At 37.0% G+C, this 20,145-nt stretch overlaps 2 protein-coding genes and 1 non-coding gene across 4 annotated transcripts in view; 2 read left to right on the forward strand and 1 right to left on the reverse strand.

Annotated features, from left to right (window-relative positions):
* The window catches only part of C21H7orf78 (chromosome 21 C7orf78 homolog), a 76,563-nt gene that overhangs the window by 40,287 nt on the left and 16,131 nt on the right, over nt 1–20,145 (reverse strand). The gene's annotated exons all lie outside the window — the stretch shown is intronic.
* On the forward strand, nt 5,708–8,419 carry LOC103226467 (cTAGE family member 8-like). The gene has a single exon (XM_007982020.3). It carries the CDS (start codon nt 5,849–5,851, stop codon nt 8,174–8,176), a length of 2,328 nt encoding a protein of 775 aa, XP_007980211.3. The 5' UTR covers nt 5,708–5,848; the 3' UTR covers nt 8,177–8,419.
* LOC119626386 (U6 spliceosomal RNA) lies at nt 8,774–8,876 on the forward strand. Its single transcript, XR_005242553.1, has one exon. It is a non-coding gene; the product is annotated as a U6 spliceosomal RNA (small nuclear RNA).

Here is a 20,145-nt window from a genome sequence, read left to right on the forward strand (position 1 = left end):
CATTTTCTAGATTGCTTTAGAAGTTTCTTTGCATCGATTTCTAACCTTTTCTTTGATCTCATTGAACTTCTTTGCAGTCCATGCCTTGAATTCCTTATCCATCAATTACGAGTTTCCATGTTGGTTAAGGACCATTGATGGAGAGCTAGCGTGGTGTGAATGTGGATTCAGATCTTTCATGGTGCTAGCATTTTTACACTGATTCATTCTTATCTGAAGATGCTAACACTTCTAATTTTTATAATCATTTTTGTGTAGTAGGATTTTTTATCTTTCTTCCTTTCCCTATATATATTTTTCTTTTTCTTTCCCTTTCCTTTTCCTCCTCTCCCTAGAGGATGTGACTTAGGACAATGCTGGGTAGGGTCTTTTGGCTTTGCTTCCACAACCATATGCACTTCTGCCCTCAGATTTTATATTGGGCTGGGTGCTTTGACCTACAAGCCAGTAGATAGCACTTATGGGTAACAGCACGTTGCAGCCAATGGGGCTGGGTATATACTTGATTCTTGTTTACCAGGAAAACACTGGGTGGGGCTACACCTGGCAAGTCCATCTACAGGTCCCCCAACGATAGGCACTAGCACCAGCTCTGAGGGAGAGTCCAGTGGGCAGCCACCAAGTGTCCAGAGGTGTGCCTTGGCATGGAACTTGGCCCCAAGTTCTCTGCATAGGGGTGCCAGAGGCAGCCTCATCTGTTATTCCAGGAGAGTGGCTGCTCCAAATGCCTGGAGATCTGCCTCACCGTGGAGTGGAGAGGGTCTCCTTGCACCAGTATCCCTGCACAGGAAGGATGGGGTGGCTCAGGCTACTGCTCCAGGTGAGGAGGTGCTCCAAATACCTGGAAATCTGTGGAGCAAAGAGGGTCCCACTGCACTGCAATTCTTCTCTGCATCGGAAGAATGGAGCAACTCAAACTGCTGATTCATGCTAATAGCACTCTGAATCCCTGGATATCTGCCTGGTCATGGAGTGGAGATGGTCCCCTTACACAAGGATCTCTGCACAGGAAGGATGGGGCAACCTAGGCTGCTAGCCCATGCAAGCAAGTGCTTTAAATGCTTGGAGATCTGCTTATGTGTAGAATGAAGAAGGCCCTGTTACACCACAGTCTCAGGAAAGTAGGCTGGGACACTCAGCAATAACACACACAGACCAGTTCTAGTTCATCAAGCTGGCCCTGGCTGAAAGTCTCATTGCCCAGGAGAAACCACAGTTGTAGCAGCTCTCCTCTCGCCCAAGGCCTGTGACTGGAGAAGGTACAATTCCTGTGGCTACTGTTGAGATGTTTTCCATGGTTCTGGCTGTGGAGGACCCTACCATGATCCAGAGCAGGTGCTCCAATCTCTGCCCTAATACTAAAATGCCTGCATGGCCACTCTGCTGGGTTGCCAAAGAATGGCTGACTTTAGATGCACCCAAATTAAAAATGGTGTCCTGTTCTCTGTCCTGGGGCTGGGAAAATGCCTGTAGCTTTTTCCAGTGTCTGTCTCTGTCAGTGTCTCCAAGTCTCTTGCCAAGTTAGCTCCAGGATTTGAGAGAAACAAAGTGCTCTCTCTCAGCCTGGGTTGCTCTGATCCTCAGTGCAAACGTGAGTCATAGAGGGAAACTTCTACCTCTCATGTGCTGGGACTTCATTCACTTTTATCAGCTGGACAGCATTATGGTGGCTGTTTGCCAGCATTCTCCTCCTCGGGATCTGGAGTGTCCTTCCCAATTACAGTGGATCCCCATTTTCCTTCTTGAATTAAAACTCACAGTATTTATCTTTATGCACAGCCTTGCTATTTCCAAGTGGCTGTGGCATGCTAAAAGCCTCTAATAGCCAACTTGAAAAAAAAAAAATCTATCAACAATGTTTGATATGAGTTGGCCAATACCCAAGTGAAAATAAGAAACATTTTTATGTGCAAGGATAGTCTCTGAGGTTGAGCATTTTTGTTCAGTGATGAGTCATTGGAATTACCAACATGCTTAATGCTATGGAAATCTATGGAACCAATTTCTTTAAGAAATGGATTCATATCTTAATAAAGAACATCTTTTTTATTGTTTAATTGCTGAAACAAGATGTCAGCCTATTACCCTAAGTAACCAGTTCAATCATAGCCATTCACATCATGTAGTACCAAGTGGTATTTTTTTCAGAGAAATGAACATGAGGAAGAAAACTCCTTGACTGGAAAAAATTGATACATATAATCATTACAGAGCTGTATATTTATATAACACTAACTGTGAGATGAATGGAGAAAACTTTGAGATTCACTGTTGAGTAGCTTATAATTTCCAAGTCGTCTGCTAGACATGAAAACTATTTAGTGTTGAACGAAAATATGATACTATATCTCACAACTCCTATATAAATGTTTCCATTCCTACTTTATTTCTGCTTTCATTTTCATGGCGCATCTACAGTCTCTCTTCCAGCCTCCCATTTGTATTTTACAACACACATAATTACAGATTTATTCTTTAATTATCTCATTTTCATATGATTTTTATATCTCCTGAAAGATTTCTTTGAAACTTCTGCCTTTTTTATTTTCCAGAGCAACACAGTATTTTTAGGCAATAATATTTTACCTTATTATGCCTTTCAATTATTAAAAGAAAAAGGGAAAGTAGTAAAATAAACAAATGCAGAGAGTCACCAACTTACAATAGTTTCACTTAAGATTTTCAACTGTACAATGGTGGGAAAGTAATATGTATTCAGTAGATACCATATTTCAAGTACTCATGCCCCCATTATTTTTTCATTTTCAGTACAGTATTTAATAAATTACATAAAATATTCTATAGCTTTCTATAATATAGGCTTTGTGTAAGATTATTTTGCCCAACTGTAGGCTAATGTTAGTGTTCTGAGCATGGTTAAGATGGGCTAGGATAAGCTATGATGTTTGGTAGGTTAGGTTTATTAAACATATCTTCAAGTCAGGTATAGGGGTGTGTGCCTATAGTCCGAGCTCCTCAGGAAGCTGAGGCAGGAGGATTGTTTGAGCTCAAAGAGTTTGAGAATATAGTGTACTATGACCACACCTGAGAATAACCACTGCACTCCAGCCTGGGCAACATGACAAGAGTCTATATATATATATTTTTAAATCACCAACTTACAATATTATCAACTTATGATGGGTTTATTGGAACATAATCCTATCATAAATTGAAGAGTATCTTTATATAGTAGAATATAGTAACATGCTACAGACTTGCTTTCTCAAAGCATAAAGATAAATCACACTAATGATCATCCATGGGAGAGGGACACCCAGACAATGTCCTGCAAAATGAGAAATACTTGTAAGACATACTTCACATGCCTGACTGAGTCTCTTTCCCTATGAAATAAAATAATTAAGAAATTTTTAGTAATATTTTAATTATTATATTTTAATAAAAAATTTAGGTATAGAAAGAAGGTTGTATAGCTTTATGTTAAAAATAAATTATTATGTGACTTGGCTACTTGGCACCAAATAGCTTGTATCAGATTCACCCTCCCACCATAAAAAATGATACAATCTGGACAAAATATAGAAAAAAATTCTTGGCAGGTGCATTAGTCCGTTCTCATGCTGCTAATAAAGACATACCCAAGACTGAGTAATATATAAGAGAAAGAGGTTTAGTGGACTCACAGTTCCACATGGCTGGGGAGACCTCACAATCATGATGGAAGGCAAAGGAAAAGCAAAGGCACATCTTATATGGCAGACAAGAGAGAGGGCATATGCAGGGGAGCTGCCCTTTGTAAAACCATCAGATCTCTGAGACTTACTCACTATCACAAGAACAGCATGGGGAAGACCCGCCCCCATGATTCAATTACCTCTCACCATGTCCTAAACATGGTTCAGGTGGGCAAGGCTACATGTGGGAATCATAGGAGCCACAATTCAAGATGGGATCTGGGTAGGGTCACAGCCAAACCATATCAGCAGGCATTGAGGAACATTGTTGTAGCAAGTCACGTATGAGATCTTTAAGGAAGGTGAGGAACATGAGATTAGTACCACATTTGCCAGGATTTTCCAGAAAGGCATCTTCCTGACGTTGGTACAGGAAAATACGACCCAACCAAGGGTTAGTGGTCTTGGGAACCAAAAGAAGCAATGAATAGAGTTCAAAGCTGCTAAACTGGTTTGGAATTGGGGGTCAATGTACCATATGGGAGAGAGAAAGAATCTAGAAATGGGTGTGTAAATGCCATTTTGGTCCTTCTGTGACTGCTTAGCTATGTGACACTTGGTTAAGAACAGAGGAGACCTAGTAGAAAGCAACGGCCGGCATACAGAAAGCAGAAGAGATCATCAGGGACTGAAAACTTCCTGGAAAGCTACTGGAGTTCAGATCCAGCCAGATGGGGAAATGTTGGTAAATAACTGAGAAACTCATTTGGACTCTAAAAATTCTCTTAGGAGAGGCACAGTATCCTAGGAGTGAGGCATATGTTCTAAGAGGAAAATAAAATATAATTACCATAACACAACTTAAAACTAGGTCTTGAGAGCAGCAAGATGATCTACAAGTAATTACAACTTCTGCCCAGAAAAAAAATTCAAAATTCTTGAGTATTTCTATATCATATTATCCATAAATTCAGCATACTTTTAAAAAAGTACCAAATATACAAAAAAGCAAGAAAAACAGACTGATGAGAAATAAATCAGTTATTAAAAACAAATTAATAGATAATCCAGATATTGGAGTTAATAGATAGGGCATCATAATATCTGTGATCAATATAAAAGAAAGAAAGAAAAAATGAAAGACAAAACAGGTTGTGTCAGATTTCTTTCTGGCAGCTCTAAAATGCTCACTTTATTTTCATAGATTCTAATTTCCTAAACTACGTTTGATGTTTCAAGCAAAAATCATAGCATTGTCTAGTGTTATTCTAAATGTATGTAAGACAATTATACTACAAATTTGAGAGGGTAAAGAGACATAATATGACAGAAGGTTGTTATACTTCACTCAAACTGGAATACAGATGACACCAATTTAGTGTGATAGTGTATATATAAAGGAATATATACTAAGCTATAAAATGCAACCAAAAAAATTATAAAAAAGAAGATACACTATAAATACTATGAATAACAAAATGGAATTCTAACACAAATATTCAAACAACCCACAGGAAGTCATGAAAAACAAGCAGAGAAACAAAAATTGATACAGAAAACAAAAAATATCAGGCTTATGCACTAAAATATCCATAATTAGGTGAATTACGAACGGTCTACCAAGAGACAGATAATAGAAGAGGGTATTTAAAAGTATGACCCTTTCTTATATGTTTCTTGTATGCTGTGGACAAGAAACTCACTTGAAACTTAACCAGTATAGGGCAGGCCAAATTAAAAGGATGAAAAAAGATATATTACACAAACATTAATGCAAGGAAAGCAAGAGTGCCTGTATGTATATCAGCTAAAGCAAAGAAAATTACCAGAAACAGAGAGATTATATAATGATCAAAGGTTTAATCCATGAAGAAGACAGGAATTTTAAAAGTGTATTCACCAAACAACAGAGCTTCAAAATATGTGATGTGAAAACTGCCAGAACCAAGGTGGGTGGGGCTCTGACCTGCGCTGTCTCAGGATGTAAAGTGTAACAAGGGGCTGGGGGGTGGGGGGTAGGGACGGGCAGCATGGGGCTGTGAGGCCTGTGGAGTGCCCGCGTTCCCCAGTTCCCCCTGCAGCTGGCTCCGCAGTGGTCTGCTCCACTTGGTTGCCGCGTGCCGATTCGGGTTCCAGAACCAAGGCTGCGTGTTCTCCACCGCTTGTTGTGGCCAGTGTTACTGCGGTGACCCCAGAGCAGCCTTGGCTCTATGAAGGAGCCAGGTGCTACCCCTCAGCCCTATTTGGGGCTGGTCCTGGAGGGGCTATGCAGCCTTGTGGCAGCACTGCCTGAAAGTAGGAGACCAGATTCGAATCCTTATGGTTTTCCATGGGACTTGGTGGTACGTGCAGCTGTTGTTGGATTTTTTGCTGTTCTCCTTTTTTTGTGGAGAAGTTTTAGATCAGTTAGGAGTCGGCTTTATGTGGGAAGAGAAACGAAACTTGCTGCAACGCTTTCTGGACTAATTGAAGAAAAATGTAAACTACTTGAAAAATTTAGCCTTATTCAAAAAGAATATGAAGGCTATGAAGTAGAGTCATCTTTAGAGGATGCCAGCTTTGAGAAGGTGGCAGCAGAAATACGAAGTTTGGAGGCAGCCTGTGAAAGGCTGAACAGCTCCAATTCTGAACTTGAGGATGAAATCCTCTGTCTAGAGAAAGAGTTCAAAGAAGAGAAATCTAAACATTCTCAACAAGATGAATTGATGGCAGATATTTCAAAAAGGATATGGTCTCTAGAATATGAGTCAAAATCCCTCAAATCACAAATAGCTGAAGCCAAAATCATCTGCAAGATATTTAACATGAATGAAGAACGACAGGAGATAGCAATAAAAGATGCTTTGAATGAAAATTCTCAACTTCAGGAAAGCCAGAAGCAGCTTTTGCAAGAAGCTGAAGTATGGAAAGAACAAGTGAGTGAACTTAATAAACAGAAAATAACATTTGAAGACTCCAAAGTACACGCAGAACAAGTTCTAAATGATAAAGAAAATCACATCAAGACTCTGACTGGATGCTTGCTAAAGATGAAAGATCCGGCTGCTGTGCTTGGAGAGGACATAACAGATGATGATGATTTGGAATTAGAAGTGAACGGCGAATTGGAAAATGGTGCTTACTTAGATGATCCTCCAAAAGGAGCTTTGAAGAAACTGATTCATGCTGCTAAGTTAAATGTTTCTTTAAAAACCTCAGAAGGAGAAAGAAACCACATTATTATTCAGTTATCTGAAGTTGACAAAACAAAGGAAGAGCTTACAGAGCATATTAAAAATCTTCAGACTCAACACGCATCTTTGCAGTCAGAAAACATGTATTTTGAAAGTGAGAATCAGAAGCTTCAACAGAAACTTAAAATAATGACTGAATTATATCAAGAAAATGAAATGAAACTCCACAGGAAATTGACAGTAGAGGAAAATTATCGGATAGAGGAAGAAGAGAAACTTTCTAAAGTGGAAAAAAAGATCAGCCATACCACTGAAGGACTGGAGACCTATAGAAAGCTAGCCAAAGATCTTGAAGAAGAATTGGAGAGAACTATTAATTTTTATCAAAGGCAGGTTGTTTCCTACGAGAAAAAAGGACATGACAATTGGTTGGCAGCTCAGACTGCTGAAAGAAACCTCAATGATTTAAGGAAAGAAAATGTTCACAACAGACAAAAATTAACTGAAAAAGAGTTTAAATTTGAACTTTTAGAAAAAGATCCTTGTGCACCTGATGTTTCAAAAACAGCATTTGGCAAAGAGCATTCCCCATATGGTCCCTCACCATTGGGTCGGCCTTCATCTGAAACGAGAGCTTTTCTCTCTCCTAAAACTTTATTGGAGGGTCCACTCAGACTCTCACCTGTGCTTCCCCGGGGAGGAGGAAGAGGCTCAAGAGGCCCAGGGAATCCTCTGGACCATCAGATTACCAATGAAAGAGGAGATCCAAGCTGTAATACTTTAACCGATTCTCACAGGGCTCCTTCTGACACTGGGTCCCTGTCATCTCCATGGGAACAGGACCGTAAGATGATGTTTCCTCCACCAGGACAATCATATCCTGATTCAGCTCCTCCTCCACAAAGGAAAGACAGATTTTATTCTAATTCTGATAGACTGTCTGGGCCAGCAGAACTCAGAAGTGTTAATATGCCTTCTTTGGATAAAATGGATGGGTCAATGCCTTCAGAAATGGAATCCAGTAGAAATGATGCCAAAAATGATCCTGGTAATTTAAATGTGCCTGATTCATCTCTCGCTGCTGAAAATGAAGCAACTGGTACCAGCTTTGTTCCTCCACTTCTAGCTCCAATTAGAGGTCCATTGTTTCCAGTGAATACAAGGGGCCCGTTCATGACAAGAGGACCTCCTTTCCCCCCACCTTCTCCAGGAACCATGTTCGGAGTTTCTCGTGGTTACTATCCACCAAAGGATTTCCCAGGTGCACCACGTGCTCCATTTGCATTGAGAAACATCTATCCACCGAGGGGTTTTCCTCCTTACCTTCACCCAAGACCTGGATTTTACCCCAACCCCACATTCTGAAGGTAGAAGCGAGTTCCCTTCAGGTTGATTCTGCCTTCAAAGAAGCCTGCTACTGAACATCCAGAACCACAGCAAGAAACCTGACAATATTTTTGCTCTCTTCAAAAGTAATTTAGACTGATCTCATTTTCAGTTTAAGTAACTGCTGTTACTTAAATGATTACACTTTTCTGAAATTGAAGTTTAATGGAATTATAGTTCTTAGGATAGTATTTTGTAAATAAAGATGATTTAAATACAAATCTATCAGTAAATCATTTCCATTTTAGTATATTCTAGATCGTATAACTTTTAATCTCGGGAACTAATCCACTACTATAGAAACAATAGTGGAAGTTTTATATATGTAATCTCGCAGGTGGGGAGGCTTTAAATTCTAAAGGCTGTGTCTTCATGCCAAGAACTGCATTCACTGTGGTTGTAGATAAATGTGAAAGTAACTTTATGCTTAATTAAATAATTTTTTTAAATTTTTTTTTTAAAAAAGAAAACTTCCCGAACTGAAAGGAGATATAGATGAATCCACAATTATAGTTAGAAATTTCCTCATGCCTTTTTCGATAATTGATAGAACTAGACAGAAAATCAGCAAGGAGTGTTGGCTTTGGCAGCACTTTCTAAAATTAGAATGATGCAGACAAGATTAACACAGCTCCTGCATATAGATTACACAAAATTTTGTGAAGCATTTCATATTTTTAAAAAGAGGGAAAAAATCAGCAAGAATATAAAACAACTCAAAATGCCATTAACCAAAAAAATCTATTTGGCATTTACAGAAGATTCCACACAACAGCAGAATACACGTATTTTTTCTAATGCTGACAAAACACATGGCAATATAGAACTATCCTAGGCCCTAAAACTCACCACAGCAAATTTAAAAGAGACAGTAATCAACCAGAGCAGGTGAAAACCAGAAATCATTGTAGGGAATCCAATTGGAAATCAGCGTAAGAAAGATATGAAAATTCCCAAACACTTGGAAATTTAAAAACACACTTCTAAATAATCTATTGGTCAAAGAAGAGGTCTCAAGGAAAAATTTAAAAAATATGTTGAACTGGATAAACATGAAACTGTGACATATCAAAGTACTGAGAAGGAAACTTACAGCAATAAATGCATGCATTAGTAAAGAGGAAGAGTCTCAAGTGAGCAACAGATTTCCACCTCAGGAACCTAGAAAAAGAAGAGCAGAATAAACTGAAAGCAAGTAGAAGGTGGGGATTAATGAAGATAAGAACAGAAAACACATTTAAAGGAGAAAAACAATAGTTAAATCAATGAAACAAAGAGATAGCTCTGTTATAAGATTAATAAAATTTAGCGGACTCAAGCAGAAATTAAAAGGAAAAGACACAAATTTTAAATATAATGAAACAGGCGATATCACTACAGACATCACACATTACAAAGGACAATCAAGGAATATTTCAAACCACTCCACACACATAAATTAGACAACTTAGACAAAATGGACAAAATGCAGTATTCTTGCTGCAACACAAACTAACTCCACTCACCACGCAGGAATAGATCATGTGAATAACTCTATAACCATTAAGAAAATAGAATTCATAATTTTAAAACTACCAAAAAAGAAATATCTAGGTTTAGATGGTTTCACTGGAGAATTCTAACATGTTTTTAAAAAAGTTAACACCAATTCTACTCTATCTTTTCCAGAAAACAGAAAAAGAATATTTCCCAATTTATTTTTTTTGAAGCTATTATTACACTGATACTAAAACCAGGAGAGAGAGAGTATATATACATATACACACACGTATATACATTATATAAAGATATGTATAACTTACTTAACAAATGGACTTCTACAGTATATTTTTCAAAATTTACCCACGTGCAGCGGGGGATTGTTTCCAGAAAAACAAGCCTGATTAAATCTCACAAAGTCAATCAAAATAATCCACCACGTTAACAAACAAAAGAAGGAAAGTTACATTATATCAGTTGATGCATAATAAACATTTAACACATTTCCATATCCATTCATGATAAAAGCTCTCTCTAAAGCGAGAATAGAGGAAACTTTATCGACTTGAGAAAAAGCATCTACAAAAAGCTAACATTAGACAGTCATGTGTTGTTTAATGATGTGGATACATTCTGAGAAATGTTCTGTCAAGTGATTTGCCATTGTGCGAATGTCCTAGAGTGTACTTACACAGATCTAGATGGTATATACAGTAGCCACTATACACCTAGGCTATATGGAATAGCTCATCCCTCTTAGGTGATAAACCTGTACAGCATATTACTGTACTGAATACCATAGGCTATTATAACACAGTAAGTGTTACATTTATGGTAACAGTTTGGTAACACCCACCAACTATGGTATTTATGTATCTAAGCATATCTAAATACATAAAATGCACGTAAAAAAAAATAACATAAAAGATTTTGTAAATGGTACACCTGTATAGGGCACTTACCATAAATGGAGCTTACAGGACTGGAAGTTGCCTGGGTGAGTGAGTGAGTGAGTGGTGAGTGAATATGAAGGCCTAGGACATTACTGTATGATACTATAGACTTTATAAACACTGTACACTTAGGCTACGCTGAATTCATTAAAACATTTTTCTTTCTTCAACAATAAATTAACTGTAGCTTACTATAACTTTTACTTTATAAACTTTTAAATTTTTAATAATAATTTGCTTCTACTTTGTAATAACACAACTTAAAACACAAATATTATGAAGCTGTACAAAAGATTATCTTTTTGTATATCTTTGTTCTACACTTTTCTACTTGTGAAATTTTTTATTTTTATTATTTACTTTTAAAATTTGTTATTAAAAACTAAGACACAAATACACACAACAGCCTAAGTCTACCTAGTATCAAGATCATTGATATCAGTCTTCTACCTCCGTGTCTTTTCCCACTGAAAGGTCTTCACGGGTAAGAGCATGCATGAAGATGTCGTCTCCTATGATAGCAATGCTTTCTTCTGGAACACCTCTTGATGGACTTGCCTGAGACTGTTTAGGAGTTAACATTTTTATAAGTAAAAGGAGTACACTCTAACATAATGACAAAGGCCAGGAACAGTGGCTCACACCTTCAATCTCAGTACTTTGGAAGGCTGAGGTAGGCAGATCATTTGCAGTCAGGAGTTCAAGAAAAGCCTGACCAAAATGGTGAAACCCTATCTCTGCCAAAAACATAAAAAATTGGCCAAGCATGGTGCCGCACACCTCTAATCACAGCTACTTGTGAGGCTGAGACACAAGAATCACTTGAACCCAGGAGGCAGAGGTTGCAGTGAGCTGAGATTGCACCACTGCACTCCAGCCTGGGCAACAGAGCAAGACTCCATTCCAAAATAAAATAAAATAAAATAATGACAAAAATTTTAGTAAAATGTAGTAAATGCATGTAAAATGCATAGTTGTTTGCTTTTATACCACACTGGGAGTACAGTAGGATTGTTTACAGCAGCAATCTCACAAACATGTAAGTAATGCATTGTGCTACAACATTATCATGGCTAAGACATCAGTTGGCAATATGATTTTTTTCACCCCCATTATAGTCTTGTGGGACCACTCTCATATATGCAGTCCATCAGTGACCAAAGTGTTATGTAGGACATAGCTATAATAACATCATATTTAGTGGTGAAAAATTGAATGTTTCTCTCTAAATCAAGAATAAGGGAACTATATCTGCTTTTATCACCCTTATGCAAAACAGTGCTGGAAGTTGTACACTGTGCAATAAGACAAGAAAATAATTAAAGGACATACAGATCAGGATGGAAAAAATAGAACAGTCCCTATTTACAACAGACATGACTGTCTACATAGAAATCCAAACAAATCTATTTTAGAAACCTCCTAAAATTAAGAAGTGAGTCCATTAAGGTCACAGAATTTAAGATAAACACAATCAAATTAATTCTGTTTCTATATACAGACATAACTCATTTTATCGTTCTGCAATTTATTGTGCTTCATAGATATTGCATTTTCATTGTGTTAAAATTTTGTGGCTAACCTGCCTCAAGCAAGTCTATCTGCACCATTTTTCCCACAGCATGCTCTCATTTTGTGTCCTAGGTCAAATTTTAATGATTTGTACAGTATTTCAAACTGGTTTATTATTATGATGTCTGTTATGATGGTCTGTGATCAGTGATCTTTGATGTTACTATTGTAATTGTTTTAGGGCAGCATGAGCACGTCCACATAAGACAGTAAACTTAATTGATAAATGTTGTGTGTGTTCTGACTGCTCCACCGACAGGTCATTTCCCTCTCTCTCTTCCTCTTCTGGCCTCCTTAGTCCCTGAGACACAACAATATTGAAACTAAGCCAATTAACCACCCTACAATGTCATCTAAATGTTAAAGTGCAAGTCATTAAATGAAACCTAGAAATTATTAAGCTTAGTGAGAAAGACATGTCAAGTAAGTATAAATCCAGAGTTGTCCAGCTTGAGCTGAAGTGCTATTAGACCTACCAAGTCATAAGACCAAATGGTCACAGCAACCATCTATCCTATAATGGATGCAATATGTTTTAGGGCAAGAGAAAATGCGAAAGACAAAAGTAGGCTCAATGAACAGTTGGCACAGATCCCTATATCACTGATGCCTCTCTCTCAGCTTATATATACAGCCTCCTAGGTCCTTCCACCAGCTGATAACTTATTAAACAAGCCAGTGCTAATACAGGGACACTTAGGCTAGCTATATTGACACAATATGTCAACCACTCAGATGTGGGACTTCAAATGTAATCCATGAGGGTAAACCTACTCTGATAAGTGGAATACATAGATTCATCCCCGTCCATAGAAAGGGTTCAGAAAACAGGAGGTGGCCCTGTGCTTTTACAGAGCTTTATCCTTCCCAAAGGGCAGGATCAGACATTGTCAAAGAAAAAAGTAAAATTTTCAAAAGTAAATTTTGCTCAATCCTTATGCCTTATCCATTCTTCCTCTAGACAGGTCAATGAGCTCCAGAGATTATTTAAAACAAATCTCCAATATCTACAGATTGGTGCTCAAAAATAGAGGTTCTGAGTTTCTAGCTAAAATGATCTAATGATTAAAACCTTGGAATTCAAGTTTCTTCTCCCACCAGCTTCTGGGTATTTGAGAAAACAGACTACACTAAAAGAAAAGACTACAGGAATTCACGTCAAGGTTTTATTTTACTGCCAAACAAACCTAGGCATGGATCTTTGCAACTCCCAAGTATTTTCTGAATGTCTGGGGAAAGAATAGCATAAATATTCATGAAACTCTAACAAATTCACATATTGTGGTAGCTGTGATAGCCACGTGGTCCCAGGATATTACTTTAGATAACATATGTATCCTTTCAGTTACAAAGACATTTTCTATTCTTGCTTTAATCTCAATCTCTTTATCACTGTGGCTTCCTCAGAGACAGAATGAGACAGAGGTTCAGTTCTCTGCCCCTAGAAGAATAACAGTGGTCGGGTTCTTCATGTCTCTATGGAAATCATGCTGGTGCAAGTGAAGCCTATTTTCTCATGTGTTACACAAAGCTCTCATGACAATTGGAAGGTACTCTGTGGAGGTGATGACTTAATAAAACCTTCCCTTCTCAAAAACACTTGAAGAGGCAAGAGCCTTCCTTGGCAGTTCTCAGATGGCCAGCAAAGTTCCCAGCACCATCTGTAAACTCAGCCACATTGCAGAAATCTTTGCCTTTTCTATATGAAGACTATCTAGGTTCTTACACAGTCATCATCTCTAGACACTTGGATTTCCTAACTGCCTTTGTGAGTTCTGGTCAAATATAATTTAATGTCATTTTCATTGTTTGTTTGCTTTTACCGTCATATTTTAATATCATGCAAAAGTACATTTCTACTCTCTTAGTGCTCAAATTTTGCTCACCACTAGTTTTAATTAATAGGATAACATGAGTAAAATATATTAATAGATATCAGCATATTATCCATCATTATATTAATATATTAAAGTAATCAACATGTTCATGGAATTTTGACTGGTAGTTTTTTTTTAAGTTGAAGAAATATCTGTGTGCAAGTGACTCTGGTAAATGTTTAACATTAACAAAAAAGACCAGCACTTAAACTGTTTTTTTTTTTTTTTTCATATAATTGCTATTTCTTAAATTTTTTGAAAGAGATGAGGTCTCTATGTTTCCCAGGCTGATTTCGAACTTCTGGGTTCCAGCGAACCTCCTGCCTCAGCCTCCCAAAGTGCTTAGATTACAGGCACGAGCCACCAAGCATAGCCCAGCACTTTATTTTTAAAAAGGCTTAAAGTGTGACATACAGAAACTCGTCAAGTTAACAAGTGTACACATGCTTGTTTACTTATTATACACAATCTTATGAGGCCACACAATCTGAGCAATGATTAGGAACTCAAAGTTTAGATCCAACCTCAGGACAACATGACATAAATGATGAGAAATCAATAAATAACTGCAAATTATTTTATTTTCTTCAGCATGAGCATGACATTAATCCTTGGAATGGTGGTAGGAAAAGTCCAATGCAAATGAAATACATTTTAGTTGGTTTTGCAGTATTAAATTTATAATTTTATGGACACTTAAATGGAGGATTATTGCTCATCCTTGCTATCTCCAAGACAATATAATTTTACATAAAAATGAGAATAAAATTTAAGCAAAAATGACAATACCATGCTCATGCTAATATTTTAATTGTGGGATCAAGGAGGCCTGAGTTCAATCAGAGAATTCAGAAACTCTTTCTGCAGTATTCCTCATAAATTCATCTAACTATTGCCAATCACCTGCATAGACAATACTTAAAACTATATATTCTAGAGGGTTTATCAATAGTAAGCCCAAATCCAACAAAAGTTACTGATCCTGTTTTCATGTTTAGATAATGACACAGTGCAAATCTATTCAGTCATTCACATAAATGCTCATCTAAATATTGTGGAAAACTAAATAACAAAAAATAAGATGCTGGGCTAAAAAATAAGTCTTTACACTTGGATAAGAAAAGATTTTGTCAGATATTTGCTGTGGAGGTGACGATCAGTGCAAGACTGGAAAGTTTAAGAGGTCAATGACCACTGGTGTATTTGGTTGATGGTATGTCTAACCTTAGTACAGCCTGCCCTTAATTAAACCTTCCACTTTAAGATTAAACTTAATGCGCTTTGAAGACTTTGACATGTGTATCAGTCAGTGTTCATTGTTTCTGAAACATAGCAGAGAAAAACTCTGCATGTGGTTATCCAGTTTTTCAACTATGTATTGAAGAGGGTTTTTCTTCCCCAATGTAGGTTCTTGGTGGCTTTGAGGAAGATAAGTTAAATGTAAATATGTGGATTTATTTCTGGATTCTCTATTCTGTACCTGTGGTATATGCGTCAATTTTTATATTTTTATACCAATACCATGCTGTTTTGATTACTCTAGATTTGTAATATGTTTTGAAGATAGGTAGTGTGATGTTTACAATTTTGTCCTTTTTGCTCAGTATTACTTTGGCAATTTGGGATCTTTTACTTTTTTTATATATATATAATATATATATGGTTATATATAATATATATGGTTATTTATTATATATATGGTTATATATAATATGTATAATATATGGTTATATATAATAATATATATGGTTATATATATGGGCAAAAAGATCTCAAATGTATGTAATATATATAATATAATATATAATATACTATATAGAATATATTATAATATATATAATATATAATATATAATATACTATATATAATAGTATATTATAAAAATATATAAATATATTATATATTATATAATATATATATAAAAATATGATACTGAGCAAAAAGATCCCAAATACATATATATATAAATAACTATATAACCATATAACTGGATAACCACATGCAGGAGAATGAAACTGGAACCCTATTTCTCACCATATACAAAAAGCAACTCAAGATGGATTAAAGACTTTAACATAAAACCTGAAATTATAAAACTACTACCAAAAAAACATAGGGAAAGCTCCTCAGGACATTGGTTTAGGCAAAGATTTTATGGCTAAAACCTCAAAAGCATAACCGATAAAAACAAAAATAGACAAATGAGACTACGTTCAACTAAAAGACTCTGCACAGCAAAATAAACAACAGAGTGATGGGACAATCTGTGGAATAGAAGAGAATATGTGCCAACTAATCATCCAACAGAGAACTAATATCCAACATATACAAGGAACTTAAACAGCTCAACATCAAAAACCCCAAACAATCCTAGTAAAAAGTGGACAAAGCACAAGAATAAACAGTTCTCAAGAGAAAGCATACAAAAGACCAACAGATATATGAAAAATTGCTCTAAATCACTAATCACATAGAAATGCAAATCAAAACCACCACAGTTAGAATGGCTATTATCCAAGTTAGAAAGTAACATATGCTGGCAAGGGTGCAGAAAAAAGGAAACTATGTATACACTGTTGGTGAGAATGTAAATTAGTACAATCACTACAGTATGGAGATTTCTCAAAAAAGTAAAAACAGAACTACCATAATATCCGGAAATCCCACTGTGGAATACTTTTCTAAAAGAAAAGAAGTTTGAGACAATCCTGGGCAACATGGTGAGACCCTGTCTCTACATTAGCCAGGCTTGGTGGCATGTGCCTGTCATCCCAGCTACTTGGGAGGCTGAGGTAGGAAGATCTCCTGAGTCTGGGGAGTTTGGGGCTGCAGTGAGCCATGATCATGCCACTGCTGGATCATGATCCTGCCTGGGTGACAGAGTAAGATCCTGTCTCAAAAAACAAAAACAAAAACTCCCAAATTAGCAAAAATTTAAAATCCAGCTGTATCCACCAATTGAACACAGGATTAAAAAAATGTAGTATATACACACACAGTAGAATACCAGTCAACCATAAAATAAAGAATGAAATCCTGTTTTTCGTTTTGTTTTGTTTTGTTTTGTTTTGAGATGGAGTTTTGGCCTTGTTGCCCAGGCTGGAGTACAATGGCATGGTTTCAGCTCACTGCAACCTCTGCCTCCTGGGTTCAGGTGATTCTCATGCCTCAGCCTCCCAAGTAGCTGGGATTACAGGCGCCCGCCACCATGCCCGGCTTATTTTTGTCCTGACCTCAGGCGATCCACCCGCCTTGGCCTCCCAAAGTACTGGGATTACAGAGCCACTGCGCCTGGACAAAATCCTGGTCTTTTGCAGTAACATGGATGGAGATAGAAGTCATTATGTTAAGCGAAATAAGTCAGGCACAGAAAGACAAACACTGTATGTTCTCACTCATATGTGGGAGTTAAAAAAACTCGATCACATGGACATAGAGAATAGAATGATGAATATCACAGACTGGGAAGAGTGGGTGGGTAAGAGGGGGTTATGAGAACAAGTTGGTTAATGGGTAAAAACATACAGTAGGATGGAAGAAATAAATTCTAATGTTTCATAGCAGATTAGGTTAACTATACTTAGCAACAATATTTAGTATAATTAATCAAAACAAGTTTACACATTGCATTGACCCTTATGGGTTAATTAGAATAAATCTGTACAAGTTAAAATTGTACTAAGGATGAAACAGATAATGACCAGTATATACGCAGGTTCTCTCAAAGCAGTAATTCCTAGTTCCATTGTAAGATCATTCCAAAGCAAAAACCTAATTACTGAAATAATTCAAAAATTATAATCTGTAGAGAAAAACAATTATCCTAGAGGGTCAAACCATACAATGTCACACCTGAACATTAGTCTTAAGTCATTTTCCCACATTCATATAGTTTCAAAACATGGTAAATATCCTACTTATTGAAAAGTATTAAACAACTTAATAGTCAAAATATCTTAGAAATGCCATCCTTTAGTTCAGCAGTCCCCAATCTTTTTGGCACCAGGGAGTGATTTCATGGGAGACAACTTTTCCACAGACTGAGGAAGGATGCGGAGGTGGTTTCAGAGTGATTCAAGTGCATTACACTTACTGTGCACTTTATTTCTATTGCCATTACATTACAATGTGTAATGAAATAATTATACAAGTCACCATAATGTAGAATTAGTGGGAGTCTTGAGCTTGTTTTCCTTCAACCAGATTGTCCCATCTCGGGGTGATGGGAGACAGTGACAGATCATCAGGCATTTGATTCTCATAAGGAGCACATGTGCAGCTCACAATAGGGTTCACACTCCTGTAAGACTCTAAAGCCACTACTGATCTGACAGGAGGCAGAGCTCAGAAGGTAATGTAAACAATGGGGAGTGACTGTAAATACAGATGAAGCTTTGCTCTCTGGCCCACCGTTCACCTCCTGTTGTGTGGCTGAGGAAGGTTTGGGTTGGGGGCCCCTGCTTTAGTTAACATACTCTTAAATTTTGTATTAACATTGGTTTCACCCGATTTAGTCCATACATGCCAATATACAAACTATCAAAGTACATTGGATAACTCATGCTTGTATTTTGCAGTTCTTCCATGTGTATGATATAGAAGTGAAAATAAAATTTTTCTTCCAATATAACCATGTTTTCAAATAGATTAGTTTCCTTACATAGCATTTTCTTATATTTACCGCATAAGCATCATGGATTGATTTTTTTTTCCAATGAAATGCTATCTAGTGACTTCCTTAATGAGTACAACTTAAAAAAAGAAAAAAACAGAAACTTGAGCCATTTCTCAAAAATAAGCTTAGTTTTCAGTTTTAGTTACTTGTGGCTGCCAATAAAAGATCTCAAATGACTGAGACCTAAGGCCGGATTCATTCCTATATATACTCAACCTGTTATCTGCAGGAAAGTCACAAGACTTCACCCAATGCCCTGTCACAAAACTAAATGACCCTCAAAAATTAACATGAGTTTTATACTTAGAATTCTCAGTCAGTTCAAGCCAGTTGGTTATCTTTTAATAGTTGTCATACAAAAAGGCATACAGACCACACATTATTTCAAAGAAGCCGGAGAATGTAGCATGATGTAGACTGAGATTAAAATTAACTTTTGATAGAAGAAGAGAGTGAGTACTTTTTGTAACATTTTATCTAACATAAAAATGCTTAAATTCCACAAAACCCACAAACTGAAAAGACAGTCTGGAAAATTAAAGATTTGTATAAACTATGCGCAAAACCCATGGTATTTGGGAAAACTGGAAAGGTTTCTACAAGTAACAGTTTTAAAAATATAACTTTGTTCTACTAGCAATTATACATTAACATACATGCACTAATTAAAAATACACTACAACCATGTCTGGAAATGCAGTTTAACACTTTCTAAATGGATTTTGCCCCACATTTACTATATAAGGTGGCTGTTACTACTGCACAGGAACAGTTAGTGATACAATTTAATTACCTTTAAACAAACATACAGGGATTTTTCCCTCAAAACAAGTTTTCAACATCAAAACCTATGCTTATAAAAATTGTAAAACTTTCAGCAGTCTAAATATGTTAAATGAAAACTTTACAAACTTCTCAAGTGCTCTCTACGTTCCAGATATGTCAACCTTGTAGAATCCAACAGAGGTATTTCCGTCTCTCTCTCATCACAGGATGGCTTTTTCTTAGTCCTGGCCTCGTGGTTGTGTGCTTTCTTCATTGCTCTCTCCATTGTGTTGTGGTTAATTACTGTCTCGAGCATCAGATCCTCCACTTAGAGTCCTTGTATCTGTTCCTTTTCTAGACTTTTTTTTTTTTTTAGGTGGAGTCTCATTCTGTTACCAGGCTGGAGTGGTGCAGTGGCACGATCTCAGCTCGCTGCAACCTCCACCTCCTGGGTTCAAGCAATTCTCTTGCCTCAGCCTCCCCAGTAGCTGGGACTACAGGTGTCCGCCACCACGCCCAGTTAATTTTTTTGTATTTTTAGTAGAGACGGGGTTTCACCGTGTTGGCCAGGATGGTCTCGATCTCTCGACCTCGTGATCTGCCCGTCTCGGCTTCCCAAAGTGCTGG

This window comes from Chlorocebus sabaeus, chromosome 21 (genome assembly GCF_047675955.1).
Source record: "Chlorocebus sabaeus isolate Y175 chromosome 21, mChlSab1.0.hap1, whole genome shotgun sequence".
NCBI lineage: Eukaryota > Metazoa > Chordata > Mammalia > Primates > Cercopithecidae > Chlorocebus > Chlorocebus sabaeus.

Bases quoted from the DNA above. Each gene is read 5' to 3' on its own strand.
- LOC103226467 (XM_007982020.3), top strand. From the start codon at position 5,849: ATGAAGGAGCCAGGTGCTACCCCTCAGCCCTATTTGGGGCTGGTCCTG.